The sequence below is a fragment of the Mastigoproctus giganteus genome, chromosome 12 (genome assembly GCF_048544385.1).
Source record: "Mastigoproctus giganteus isolate SK-2022 chromosome 12, ASM4854438v1, whole genome shotgun sequence".
NCBI classification, from domain to species: domain Eukaryota; kingdom Metazoa; phylum Arthropoda; class Arachnida; order Uropygi; family Thelyphonidae; genus Mastigoproctus; species Mastigoproctus giganteus.
Window position 1 is genome coordinate 83510333 of NC_143586.1, and position 15167 is coordinate 83525499.

Consider the following 15167-nt stretch of genomic DNA (forward strand, 5'->3'; position numbering starts at 1 on the left):
ACAACACGGTACTTCTATGGCAAGGTTTGAGAATTTCTGGAAACCTCGCGTAACATGGTAATTTTGTGTTTGCTATTATGTTAGATGTAATTTTAAATGTTTCCATTCCTTTTTGTGAATTCCTGCTGTTGACTCGCTAGTTATTATCACCTTCGTGATATTTTTGTAAAGCACATTTCTGGAGGTCGCTACCGTAAAACATTAAAAAAATTTTGTACTTTTCCGGTTTATTGGTCTTTTCTATTAGTGTAAGCAATTATAAACGGGTAGTAAATGCGATCTTCTTGCATTGCTATAGTACCGATAGCTGGAATTTTCACGTTATTATGGTGAAATGTGTTTCCCCTTCCATGAAATATTCAATCGTATAAAAAAACAAATTTTCAGAAACTCATTACTCCATATCGTGTTTGTTCTAACTCTTGCATGCCATGTTCTTTGTTATTAATTGTTTATCATTTTTACTGTTTTAAATTTTACAACAAAAAAAAAAAAAAAAAAAGTCAGTTAACAGAAATATGTATTAATTAAGCTATGTATTTACGTAAGCGTAAATTTATTTTTATTTTGCTAACTGGAAAATATTCTTCTGAGTTACACAAATAATTTAAAGTGGATGTTCACTGTGTTGTGCTGGGAGATCCCTAGGTTCTGTGCTATTGAACTTGTGCTTGTTTGAGACCATAAAAAATAATTGACTTCGAAAAGGGCAGTTCATGACTTTTAAAAATAGCAAGAAGGTACACGAAATCTAGATGCTGCAGAAGAGATTGTGCTTATGAACATACATTTTCTCACAAAGTTTGTAAGGTACGACGTTTGTTAGTAGTAAGTTACTACTATTATAAAAATAAAGTTAAAATATTAAGTTATTACTACTATAAAAATTAAGTTTCCGATAGTTAATATTAAAAAAAAATGGCATATTTTTGTTAGGTTTCGGAACGTAACTCCCCCCCCCCCCTTTCTGTACTGATGCTTAGTCCCGTATAACATGATTTTGCATTACTTGAGATTTTGTTGGAACCAAACTACTGTGTTATATGAGGGTTACCTGTATTTACAAATCTCTTTTCTTCTCTTAAAGATTTTGTCGAAATAATTAGACAAAGCCAAGAAATTTTCGCTGTTTCCCAGGAGAGCCACATCATTATAGTTATTCACATTAGTTAATAATTGTAACTCATGGAATGTTATAACTTCAAAAACATTCCTGGCATAAGTTGAATGGTTTTTGAGTAAATGTTCTTAAATTGTGGACTCAGTTTTGTGGCCAGCTGACTTTCTGTTGTGAATTCTTAAGACCAAACATTTCCTCACATCAGTTGAAAGTATGCTAGCTCCAAACAGAATTCATAGATAAAGTTGCCACTTGAGTTTTTTTTTAGAAATGTTAAGTTAAATATTATTTAACTTAAGAGTGCTGATCACAATAACCTTCAAAAACACTTATGAGACAAACAAGGTGATTAATCATTATTAATCATTATTCAGTCATTGCTAATAAAGTTATTATAATAGAGTATTAAATGTGAAATATTACAAAAATATTTTGATGACAAACTTTTGAACAGCAAACATTAACAGTAAAAGGATGAAGGAAAAAAAAATGGTTTATAGGCAATTATCAATTCTCTTGTCAAAAATAGATGCAAAAGATTATCTGCTTTTAAGTAGTTTGCAAACTAAAGGAATTTGTTAATGTGCAGATTTCTTTGAAAGATGTCAGTGAAAAAATCTTTCAAGATTTCTTGAAAGATGTTAGTGTCAGTGATTAGACATTCAATCCTGCCCCATTGCTTTGTTATTAAAAAGTATTATTTTTGTATTGAATATTTCCAGCCTATATTTCTCAGAGTCACACTTCATGTCAACGAGCCACAATTTTCCCTCTCCCATTGATCAATGAATGCAAAATGATACAGGCACTGAGCATATACATATATAGCCATTGATCAAGTAAATGCCACAAAAGTCAAGAGTACGAACAAAGTAATCAGTATGGTGGCACTTTGGCTATTAAACAAATAGTAAATTGCTTTTTTTAGTGAATATATTTCTTTACATAAGTTAATAATTAATTATTAACTTATAATAGTTAATTAGTTGCATAAGTTAATCTTATAACATCAAAAATTATTTTTTGCATCTAGTTTCTTCATTACTGCATTATAGTTCAATCAGATTGCTCCTTAACAGCTCAATGTTGTAACTGCAGTATTAATGCATTCTGCTAGATGGTCCTGCATTACTTCTGTAAGGCGCCTCCGTAGCCAGGTGGGAAGGAGCAGCAGTGCGTAGCACACGCGTCTTGATTAGACCGGGGTTAGAGCCCGTCACCACCAAATACGGAGGATGCGGAAAGGTCAGAGAATGACCACCGCATATCCCCGAGCAATATGGCCTTAGTTGCTAATGCTCCTAAAAACCAAATAACAAATAACAATTACTTCTGTAATGCAGGACTCCATTATTTTCCCTGGAACAGAAGTCAAGCTAACATGTTACTCTTTGATTCCTCTTTGCGAATTGGTTATACATTTGAATATCTTCAGTCCAGGAATACAAGGATGCTCTCATAATTATAGCAAAAAAGTTTGCTGACCTCTTTTGCTGCCTCTTATAATATAATTGGATAGATCCTATTGGATCCCTGTTAGAAATTGATACATTTCTGGTATTCCCATCCCTAAAAATTCCTCATGTGCGAACATACATGCAAAATTTTCAGTTTGTTTAGCAACCTTAGCTGGTTCATCAACAGTTAAACCACTATCTAGTGGACCAATGTGATTTATCCTCTTCCTTCCAACATTTTCATAAATAAATTCGCCCTGCTGTTTATCTTTACATTCTTTCCCGTTACTGCATCATAGTTCAATGTAATATGTCATAATCTGACTTAGCTTGCCTAACCTCCTTAATGACCTGATTGCAGACAAGTTTAGCTGTGCATCTCGCCCATTTATGTGACATCCATTTAGGTCTAAGCTTTAAACAGTATGTCTTAATTGTTCCAAAAAAGCCTAGTACCTTCTGCAGTTACATCCCTGAATGCTTCCTATTTAGAATTTACTGTTGACAACTTCACCATCAGTTGGTCCCACTGCATAAAATTTAATAACTGTGTAAGGCTACTAGTCACCTCTATGGAACCAAAAGTCCTTTCCTTGCTCTTGACAGTACCCTCACCTTCAGACTTTTTTCTCTTCCCTAAAGTGAAGAAACCATCACAGAACAAAACAAATTCACGAAGAGATGCAAGCTCTGTGTGGGGAGGAAGGCAGCAAATTTCAGCTTGATGAGGAATAATTAATGAAGTTGAAGCCTGGTTTTCTGCTCAAAATGAAGAGTTTTATATAAGAGGTCTGTCTTTATCCACAGATGGGAAAAACATGTAGTAGCTACATAGGAAAAGATGAAATTGGTCAAGTTTCAAATCCCTGATTCATATATTTCTAAATATGGGTAAATACCCATTGGCCACCCCTTGTAAATTAATAACCATTAATTTTGGCCAATGCTGAACAGAATATAGAGATCATCCAATTTTTTTTACTTTGAATATATTTTAAGTATTTTTTTATTATATTACTTTTTATATTTAATATAATTAAATAGTGCGCGATTTTTTAGTGATTTCCATATTGAATATACAGGGTGATTCACTACCAGTGCGACAAACTTGCAGGAGGTGTAGGGGGCACAAAGACGAATCGGAATCGCATAGCATTGCAGGGTCTGAAATGCCTTCGTCATGTGGTAGAGGACGTTGAATGGGAGGTTGCATGAACAGCGATCCCGCTGGAAGTCAGCATTTGTGAACCGGTTCCCGAGGCAGTAGGATGGATGAGTATTCAAACATTGAACTGGCCTACATGCACCTCCCATATGGAGCTACGGACTGTAATGGGCGCACCACTCTGCGCTTGTACCAGGAACGTTTCCCGCACAGGCGTGCTCCTCATCATACGATTTTCGCACGTGTGCACAGAAGGTTACGTGAGACTGGTTGTTTCACGAGAGGTACTATGAATCGAGAGCGAACGACGAGGACGCCAGACAATGAGGAGAATGTCCTTAAGTCTTGCAGAAGGCAATCAGAGTACGAGTACTCGAGCGATAGGCCGACAATTTGGTATTTCCCAATCCACTGTATGGAGGATACTGTCAACAAACCAAATGAGTTCATACCATCTGCAATGCATCCAATCATTGGAGCCTGCGGATTATCCACTCCGGAGGATTTTTGCTACTTGGTTTCTTCAACAGAAAGCAAATGCTGACTTCCAGCGGGATCGCTGTTCACGCGACCTCCTGTTCAATGTCTTCTACCGCATGATGAAGGCATATCGGACCCTGCAATGCTATGTGATTCCGATTCGTCTTTATGCCCCCTACACCTCCTGCAAGTTTGTCACACTGGTAGTGTGACTAAGTTGTAGGAGGTGTCAGTCAAACTTGACTAACTTTTGCAATAGCTTCTAGACCTTGAAGTGATTTGTCGAGGCCGGATCATTATCATAGGAACTGGAATGCTGTGACCAAAATAGATATTTATAAAAAAATAATAATAATAAAAAATTTTTGAAGATAGCCAAATCTTTTGAAGGATTTGTATAGAGTTTGGGAGACCAAGAACAATATCAAATAAATTTCAAGAAGAATGAAGATTTTTTTTTACTGAAGAAGAATGAAAAGAGTATATACAGTCATCTCTCAATTTTCGCAGTGGTTACGTTCCGTGAAAACACCATGCAATCAAAATCTGTGCAGTGCGAAATGTAGTTTATGACTTAACGAGGTTTCTGTAACTGTACACAAAAAAAAAAGTTCAAAAAAAAAAATTAATTAAAAAAAAAAAGTCTTCATTTGGTAATAAAAAAAAAAAATATACAAACGTCCATAAAATTAATCTTCCTAATATGTACCTCTAGATTTTTAATCTAAATTCATTGCTTCTTCGTCACTGTTTATCTCTGATAAACTTGCAACAGTATCTGGCACGTTTTGGAAAAAATTAGTTAAAATTGTTTTCTTAGAAGCATACTGTTTCTCGTTATAAATTTCTTCATATGGAACTAAAGCTACTGATGAAGTTCTGCGAAAATGTAAACTCCTCTCCAAATTAGAATCCATATCCAGAGCTTCTTGGCTAAGCTGATTTGCAAGTCTTAAAAACTCAGCTAGTCTCTTCGTGGTCAAAATTTTGTGTGCATCTTTGTTTTTATCATTTTTGTTATATGTAAAAAAAAAAAAAAAAAAAATCATCTTAGGTAATCAAGTTACAGGAAGCGATAACACCTTGTCCATCGGCTGGGAGAAAGGTAACTTTCACATTTGGGTTCAGATCATGCAGGATGACTGGATGCATTGGTAAGAATGAGCAAGATTTTGAATGCTGTGGTCTTCTTCAAGCAATACCTCTTTGTTTTGATGCAAAAGCAATCTAAAAAGCAATCCTCAAGGATTTTAGCTGTCATCCAGGCTTTTTTGCTCTATTACAATGAACTGGTAAGGAGTTTTTTGATATTCCTTTAAAAGCATGAGGATTTTCTTATGTATAAATTAGAAGTTATTTGCACTTAAAGTCACCCTCTGCATTGTCACATAACAAAAGTGTTAACCCATCTTGTGCAGCTTTGAAACCTGGGGTGGTTTTCTCTTCTTTTGAAATGAATGTTCAGCTTGGCATACGCTTCCAAAATAAGCTGGTCTCATCAGCATTAAACACTTGACTTGCTAGATAGCTCTCAGTTGCAATAACATCCTTTAAAGTTTTTGGATACAAAAAAAGCAGCAGCTGTATCTGCACTGGCTGCTTTGCCCATTATGACTGTGAAGACTGATGTTTTTTTTTTTTTAAATTTTCAAACCAACCCTTACTGGTTTGAAAGACATCTGCATTGGATGGACTGGCTTCTTCTTGTAAGCAATTAAAAATTTGCAGAGCTTTGGCACAAATAATATCTACACTATGAAAGACATTCTTTTTTGATTAAGATCTTCTATCCAGTAAGAAAGTAATTTTTCAGTTTTCTCTATTAACGGAATTCTCACTTTTGTAGTGCTTTTTGCTGGCAACAATGTGGAACAGATAACGGAACTTTTAATTTTCTCAGCATTTTCCTTAATTCGGCGAATGCTAGATTCATTTATGCTGTATTTCTTGGCCAATGTCACAACCTTTTCGCCATTTTCTAACTGCTAAACGATTTTTAATTTTTCCTCTAAATTTAAACTTTTTTTTTTTTATTGTAGCTTTCTTCAGTTTAGGCACTAATTAAATACACACTTTATATAGAGAATAAATGCTAAATTAGCAGAATCGATGCTTATTGATTAAAACACTTTACGTTGCACAGACCAGAAAAAGATTCTGTCTGACCAGCTAACGTGGGATAACTGATGGAAGTTATGAATTAGGAAGTTGTTTCAAAAGTAACCGGACAAACACACCACCATTTATTGCTATGTTTCGTTATAAGAATCAGTTTTGAATGCCTTTGTAATATTTTTCTAAAGCACATTTCTGGAGGTCACGACCAGAAAAACAATAAAAACAATTCACACTTTCCGGTTTATTGGGCTTTTTTGTTAGTGCAATCTTATAAATGGATAGTAAGCTCCAACTTATTGCATGTGAAATAATACCGATAGCTGGAATTCTGTGGGATTTTATGTTATTAAGGTAAAATGTGTTTACCCTTCAATGAAATCTTCAGTCATGTAAAAAACAAATTTTCAAAATCTGCTCTTCATTCCTATTTTTGAAGCTTCGTAATCAAAAATCGCATAGGTAGTGAAACTCTCCATGCAGTCTAAAATTTTGGTCATAAATACATGGCCGTGCAATAAAAAAAACTGCACAAATCAAGGGATGACTGTATTAGGAAACCTCCAACAATGAATATCAGAATGGACATATGCACAAGTACTATCTTTAAACAGTGGAAAGAATTGGTCCTTCCAGAGTAGCATTGTAGTTTTAGATTCTAGCTGGAAATGATCTTTATTAAGATTAGAATTGAAAGTATTTATGAAATGAAATTAGGAGTTTTGGGGCAGTTTTTATGCAGATATCTTTGCCCTATTGGGTTTTCTGTTCTTTATTTATTGAATTCGGGTATGATTTTGCGAGTAGAGTCAGTATTATGTGATACATTTTAGATATATTGTATACAAAGCTAATTATACTTAAACCCTTGACATAACTTAGTCTTAGTGCCCCCTACATCTCTCTCTCTCTCTCTCATACACACGGTAATTCAGTTTTTTTTTTTTTTTTTTTGGCTGGTGTAGCATAAGCCTCAGGTTTCCTTGCCCGATATGGCTAATAATATACTAGATTTGGAATGTCATCTCTAAAATGTTGCCCATGTAGCGCATCTCTTTGAACTACTGAAGCATGAAGCGAAGAGTTACTTGGACATCATTTTTAGCATTACAATGACATTATAAAGAAAAGTTCTTGTCAACGTTGTATATCACAACTCCTGTTTCAACATTGGCAGAAGCAAATTGCAGTTAATAGTTAACTCTGATGAAGTTGTCATATTTGTCATGTGTATGTGTGTACATCTTCCCTGTAAAAATCATTGTAATTGGAAGTATTTTTTGTGAAAAAAGTGGATAAATTATATTTGTACTGCACCTGTCTTAATTTTTTTTCTTAGCATGAATTTCACAGAAAACAGAATATCAGTTCAAATAAGTATAGTTCTATAGAGTAAGATTATTTTGTGATTTTTTTATTTTTATTATTATTATTTTCAGATTTCAGATGAAGAGCAGAGTAGTGACCAGCTGGGAAAATCATCCATGACAATAGGTCTCCCACGACCATACTTGAACATTTATTCATCAAGCTCTTATATGGCCAACAGGCCTTCATATGTGGGTAGTTACAAGAAACCAGAATTATCTCCAGGTGTAACAGAGAAAAAGCCAACTTATTCCATTTATACCAAACTACCTGGTCTTAGAAGCGAACCTTTTGCTGCATCTGTTACTATGCCTTCTTCAAATTGTGGTAATCCACCTAGTACATCATGTGTTACAACACCAACTACAACTGCTGCGACAGTGACGTCATCAGGAGTGCCATATAACTATGTCACTATTTCATCTCATCAGCCTCAGCACAAACAAGGAGTACAGACTAGCCCATTTTCAACTTTTAAACCAGATATGACATCAACACCAACAGGTTCATCAACCAATATTGCACCCTTTCAAAATTCTAGTACATATAGTCATGCTTATATAGTGACTTCAGAGCCATCTGTTTCTGTAAATTCCTGTGAAGTACAGATGAAAAACTCTGTTAAGCCCATATCAGAAAATGCACTTGTTCAGTCCCTGTCATCAAGCACAAACAATAAACCAAAAGGACCTTTAGTGACTGTTACTGTACAGCAACCTGAACCATACGTACCTATTGGTCCAGACCTTCCTCCAGCACCGAAGACTTTGGGTAAAGTTACTGAAGTGTTAACAAAGTCCACTTATACAGAAACAACAACAACTAGAGTGACACACAACAGGCTTGCATTACCACCTTCACTTGAGGAGGTTAGTTCTTCCTAATTGATGCTGTGGATATTAGTGGTGATAAACAGAAGTGTCAGTTTTAATTACCCTAAATATATTTCTGAAGAAAAGAAAAAGAGAATGTTAATTGCTATGAATAGAAACATAGTTTTGTAATCATGTAAATATGAATTTTAAAACTGATTTTACTTATTAATTTAATTTTTCTATATACATAAACAAATACGTTTTAGAAACTTATTTAACAGAATAATAAATTAAAGGGCGCCTGGATTAGACTATGAAAAGTTCTGTTTTTTCTTGAATTTTACCATTCACTTTTAACAGCATCTATTACCCTTAAAAAATGGTGGGGGAACACTTATATGGGTTATTAATTAATAAAATAATTTAAGATTGTTTAAATGAACTTTCAGATCAGGGAATATACTTTTTTTCCCTCTATACAATAACAGAAAATTAGTTGTTGTCACTTTAAGACATTCTATAATTATCTAATGTCAGAAAATTAGTTTATTTGCAAGCATCTTTCATTGTTGCAGTAATTTTTATGAAACAAAACTAATGTAGTAGCTTCAGTTACTGCTATTTGAGAATGCTGATTTGGTTCTATTTAGTATCTTTTAAGTTTATTTTATATTAGAAAATCTTTTTTTTTTTTTTTTTTTGTAAAAGATTTCCAAAGAAAGATTTTAGAAACATCTGTGTTTACTAAGTTAATATTAGATATGAATACTTAAAGAGCACTAACATACTCTGTACTTTGTGACAGCATATAAAGGCACTGTTATAGTCTATGGAAGGAGTGAAGCAAGTTGGTGTCACTATTCTAGATAATGCAGTTCATATAAATTTTGCATCCACTGAGACAGATTAGAAGAGACATTAGCACTTTAGGCAACATTTTGATGAGATTATTATTTATATGAAGAGAAGAATATTAAAAGTTTTGCTTTCAATGTGAATAAAATTATCAGATGCATTTGGATGCATAATAAACTTTTGTTTATTTAAAATGGCTGGTAAAGGTGTTATCTTGCCAAAAAAATCAGGTAATTATTAATGTATATTCCAGACTCATTAATGTAATTGCAAGCCATACAAATGAATTAACCATTATTTCTATTTTGACTGTCCAGAGAATTAAAATTACAAACACTGTAATGTTAATTTTTCCATGCTGTAAGCCATCAGCTATTGGTAAATAAAAAATATTACAGCAATAAAACATATGAAACAAAATGTTATAATTTTCTACGATTCACATTTAATTAGTCAGGCAATGTAAGTCATTAAAATTGTCTATTGCTTATACATCACACATGTGCTTAGTTTTAAAAACTTGCATGCGGCCAACCTCCATTGTGAAAATAGATTGTCATGTATGCACTGATATGTTTACTGGCTAAATTTGTTAGTTACCCCCATGCAACTAATGGTGACTTTACTTGCTGTTGCAAAGTATAGGGAAGGAATTAGTTTAATGAAAGTAATTCATAGTTATAAAAAAATATGTCATCAGTGATGAAGAATTAATATAAGAATTTAAGTAAATTGAAATGCATTTACCATATTTTTTTATAAGTTTGTTTGATTGCTACTACTAGAAAATGTAACCCCTTGACTACCTAAAGTTGTTTAAACTTTTTAAGTTAAGTTATTGGAATATATTTGGAATCCTGTAACCAGAACTTTGACAAGGGAGGTGGGGGGGGTGAGAGACTGGAAAGCGTTAGAAAAAAAATGATAAATGGAAATAAATATACAAACACACACAGATGAACTGATATTAACTGACATCACGTAATAAAAACAGGACTACCGTTTGTAATAAAATTTTGGCTGACATTGCTGGTGATTAGTTCTTTCATCAGTGGGGAAAACACAATGTAAAAATATGGTGAGGATACACATTTAAACACACACACAAGTGATGTCAAATGCACCAATGGCAGTTTTTGAAGGGAGCACACATATAATAATTGACACAGCACGGTAAAAGTAATGCATTAGCCATATAAAGAATTTTTACAAAAAGCAGTGAAACACAATTGCCAAAAACTTGTTTGGATAGAAAGTTGTGGGAAGCAGGGAACTGATATTATCTTGTACTGGTTAAAAACAGATTGGCATTTGTATAAGGAATAATTGTATTCTATGTGCTACTGTTCCTATCAGTTAATTTTTTAAATTAATTTAGTTCTTTATCTGATTTCTGTTGATGTATTCTTCAATACACAGAGTTTCTCATTTTAAACTAATTCCTTTACCACAACATGTTGTTTGTATTAGTAGTTGTTAGTTATATATACTTTAAATGGTGGTCAAATTTAAATATGGTGTAGATTTAGGTTATGTACTGTAAGTTGAAATTACATAATGTTCTCCTAGTTGAAGTATACACACATGAAGTGTGATTGAGCATAAAACTGAGATTTACACTTTTGAAATCTTGTTTTGATTCACAAGTGAGTTCTTTGCAAATGAATAATCATCTGATTGGGACAAATTTTTTTTTTTCCATCAGATTTTTTTTTTTTTTTTTTCATCAGATTTTTTTTTTTTTTTTTTTCCCCTCTTCTGTTTTAAACAGAATGTTGTCCATAAGGAATTTTGTTATGTTTGAGGGTGGTTAGATTTAGGCTTGGTTTGCACTTTTATCATCTGAAATGATATCTTATTTTTAATAAATTTAACCAAAGCAAATAGCATGATGTATAATTGCTTTTTTTTGTACATTGTTAATGTAAGGCTCTGAGTCATTGTTACCGTTACCTTGATATTATTATATAGAATATAATCTTGAGAGGAATTATATAAAATTTACATTAGGGGGGATTGTTACATTTTAAAATTATTGTTTTCATTTCATTCTATATAGAATAGATATTATTATTATTCAATATGCAATTGAATTCTCTCTCTCTCTCTCTCTCTCTCTCTCTCTCTCTCTCTCTCTCTCTCTCTCTCTCTCTCTCTCTCTCTCTCTCTCTCTCTCTCTCTCCATTCCACGATATTGTCTCTATTTAGTATAATTTTTGTGGTACCTTTACTAAATATTAAGTTGGTATAACATAGCATTTTGGAAGTTCTTATTGAAAATGTCAGAACCAGTGGGAAATATTTTACCAGGATCTTTCTAATTGATTAAGAAATAAATAGTAGTTCAAGACTTTTAAATGTCATTAAAAATGGCATTTATATATGTAAAAAGAAGTGCAAGAGGGCTAAGATATATGTAAAAGAAGCTAAAGAAAAATCACAGGATGATTTTGGCAAAGAGATGGAAAATAACTATCTGAAAGGTGGGAAAATGTTTTGAAATTTAATTAAAAATCTCTTTGAAGGAAGATGATTTGTTAAAAATCTTGTTGGATTCTGATGAACATACTACAATTGTTAATTGTCATCCAAATCTGTTATACCCATTGGGTGTATAGGTCTTCTGTTAACTTGTTTTCTTCCCTTCTGTTAATCTTTTATCCCAGCCAGAGTAAGTCCCATGTATTCTAAATAATGCTTGCTTGGCACCATCAGTTGACCTTGTTGGTCATCCACTGAACTCAGTATCATTCATTTTTGCTTCAAATATCGGTTTAGCTAATCTTCTCCCTGCCGTTCTGCACACACCCATACCACTTTAAGTTTCATTTGCTTAACTTTGATTAGATATTTGTTATCCCAAGATTTTTTGTTCTTTCCTGATTTGCAAAATACAATTAAGAAGCAATGGCAAGACTATTGCTTCTTAGTTGCATTTATTTTTCTTACAATTCTCATTTTTGAAGATTCTAATGTTTTATCAGTTCCTTTCTTATCCCTCTCAGCTCCAGTAGATTAAATTAGGCTTAAACACTGTGTTATAAATATTTTTATTTTGCTAATATTTCACTAGCTTCCTACACTTCATGTGTTACTTATTCTATTGTTTATTGCATTGTCTAATCTTCCATTTTCATTAAGGGCTGTTTTTAGATATACACAAAATTACAAATGTGTTCCATTTTTTAGTTATTTAGTATACACTCTAAATTTTCTGCCTCTCTCCCAGCTTTTCATAACTTCTGTTTTTGCCAATCAAATTCTGCCAATTTCATGCCAGATGCTTAATTTTCATGCCAAATACTCTACATTCTTTATCCAATTCAGAGATTCTTAAAGCGTTGAAAGCTACTGTTTAACACCATATTACCATCCACATTTAGTAATGATCCAATTTTTACATCTCTGACATTAAACATTTCTGTGTATGTAACTTTTACTAAATGGGTAATGATAATTATAAAAAGAAGGGACAATAAAGGGCAGGTATGTCTCATTTTAAGTTTAACCTTAAAACATCTTTCAGTGCTTCTTTCAATCCTCACTGCAGTTTTCCATTTTTATACAGACTACTTATTCCCTTTAAAAGATTATCCTTGATATTATATTTTTCTAAAATTTAAAAGAAATGGTTTCTCATCCTCTTTCAAGTTTGACAAATTCTAAATACAGATTCTTGTTATGTTCCCATGGCCTTTTTACATATAATTCATCTTAGTGAGAATATTTGATCTTAGCATTCTCACTCTTTTTGCTAAAACATAAATCTTCACCAAGGTTACATTCAGAATGCTTCTGTTTTCTCTGAGATACTTGCATAGATTTTTTTACATGGTGCAAATTTCCACATTCAGCTTTATTTCCATTTTATATATCAGTACAGTTAATGCCATTTTCCAATCTTGGAAATTTTTCATTGAATTATGACCACTGGATAGTTTGTAACCACTGCATCACTATTTTCCTATCAGCTTTCAAATTTCAGTTCTGGTTTCCTTTGTCTTTTCATACTTTTTATTTTCCATCTTTTTTAGTAATAGTGGCCAAAATACCTTCCATCTCTTTGTTTTTCTCTTACTGATGTCTTCAGCTTCTTCATTTACCAAATAATCAAAAGTAGTTATTTCATATATCTAAAATATCATTCTATTATTTTTTTAACCCCGCATCTCTTTGTAAGTATGGCAAATGCAGCACTTGATGTCATCAAATATAGAGTAAGACATTTTTAAACAGGTGGCAGAAGGCATTTCAGTATGACAGCAACAGTCATAAGGTGAAGTACAGCAGTGGTCACTGAGCAGCAGTTAGTAGCATGGCATGTAACAAAGGTTTTTTCAAAAATTTTCTGAATTCTTATTTGCAGGATGCCCTCATGGATGTCTTGTGCAAACAGCTGCCCCCCACACACCTACATGAACAGAAGAAAAATAACGAGAACTGAATTTGTACCACCAAAATACATATTCCCTACAGAGTTGCATCGAACATACCACAAAGGGTAAATGCATATCTGCACAAGCAAGGTTTGTGCAGATATGCATTTTTAATTAATTGCAAAATTAATTAAATTCTGTATTTTAATAACATTGTTCAGCAACTGAATTTTAAGTGGATTATTGCTCCCAAACTCTACTGATTTCAGTAAGTAATGGTCACAGTTTAAGTGTCTCTAAATGAATAATATCTTTATGATTAAAAAAATTAACAATTGTATACCATTCAGATATGGTTTTAGCCCATAAGTTATGCAGTTTTGTCAGCTTTGTTCCATATTGTAACCTATCCTTTTTTGTCCATTATAAACAACTCCTTTCTAACAGATTATGCCATAAGAATGTGAGGAACATGAGGTTAAAAATCATAAAAGTGGTGGGTTTGGGAGAAACCCTAACTTAGGTAATCAGAATATTAATAACAAAGGAAAACTAATTATCTTCTACTATAAATTGTATATTACTTATATTCACCATATGAAGGGCATAAGTTATCTGAGATTTTAGGGAGAGAATATTTCTTCGCTACCTTATGTTTAGTTGTCATTGTTGATTTCATTTCATTTAGATATACAGGATGCTATTCCTAGTCACAGAAGTTATATTACTTGACTAGGATTCTGACCCATCCAAAGTTGGTCCCTCCTTTCCACCCTCACCACCCCGAAGACCTGTACAGGCCTGTATGCTTAAAAAACTAGATAAAATGTCTAAGAACTTCATTATAGCACATGCTTCAGTAATGGATACAATTTCTTTATTAAAGGATAAAATTTTATCAAATCATCGAATGGGCTAATAATAAATTTAAATCTGTGTCAGATGACCATCATACTTATAATGTCCTTCAGAACTCTAGACCAGAGGCTGGCAGGTGGCCATTGTAATTGATTTTAGTTCATAAAAATATAATTTTTTGGAAAACGCCAGTGTCAAAAATCTCTTTAATTACTTACCAAATTTTATTTTAAGTTAGTTTTTTATTATTTTTTTTTATTTTTATATATCTATTTAGTGCATTTTTATTATAAAAAATTGTTTTCTATAATAAAATATAACAATTCTACAACCAGCATATATTATTTTATATAGAGACACACTTGATTGAAAATTATTATAGGTAGAGCTCAAGACCTTGTTTATTTTAAAGTAGCTTATATGATGGAAAAGGTTGCCAGCCCCTGCTCAAGACCTGTACTTACTTTCCAAGCCCAACAAACAGTGCAAAAATATAAACCATGAGAAGTGTAATGCAAAAAAATCCAACACTATACTATGGAAAAGAATAAGTTTTAT

General features: G+C 32.8%; 1 protein-coding gene across 7 annotated transcripts in view; it reads left to right on the plus strand.

The window, feature by feature from the left end:
• The window catches only part of scrib (scribble planar cell polarity protein), a 1177936-nt gene that overhangs the window by 561658 nt on the left and 601111 nt on the right, over positions 1 to 15167 (plus strand). For all 7 annotated transcript variants that reach the window (XM_090386364.1, XM_090386369.1, XM_090386366.1 and 4 more), the window contains exon 23: positions 7777 to 8574. In XM_090386364.1, coding sequence (XP_090242490.1) covers positions 7777 to 8574 — 798 coding nt within the window. The remainder of the gene's footprint in view (positions 1 to 7776; positions 8575 to 15167) is intronic.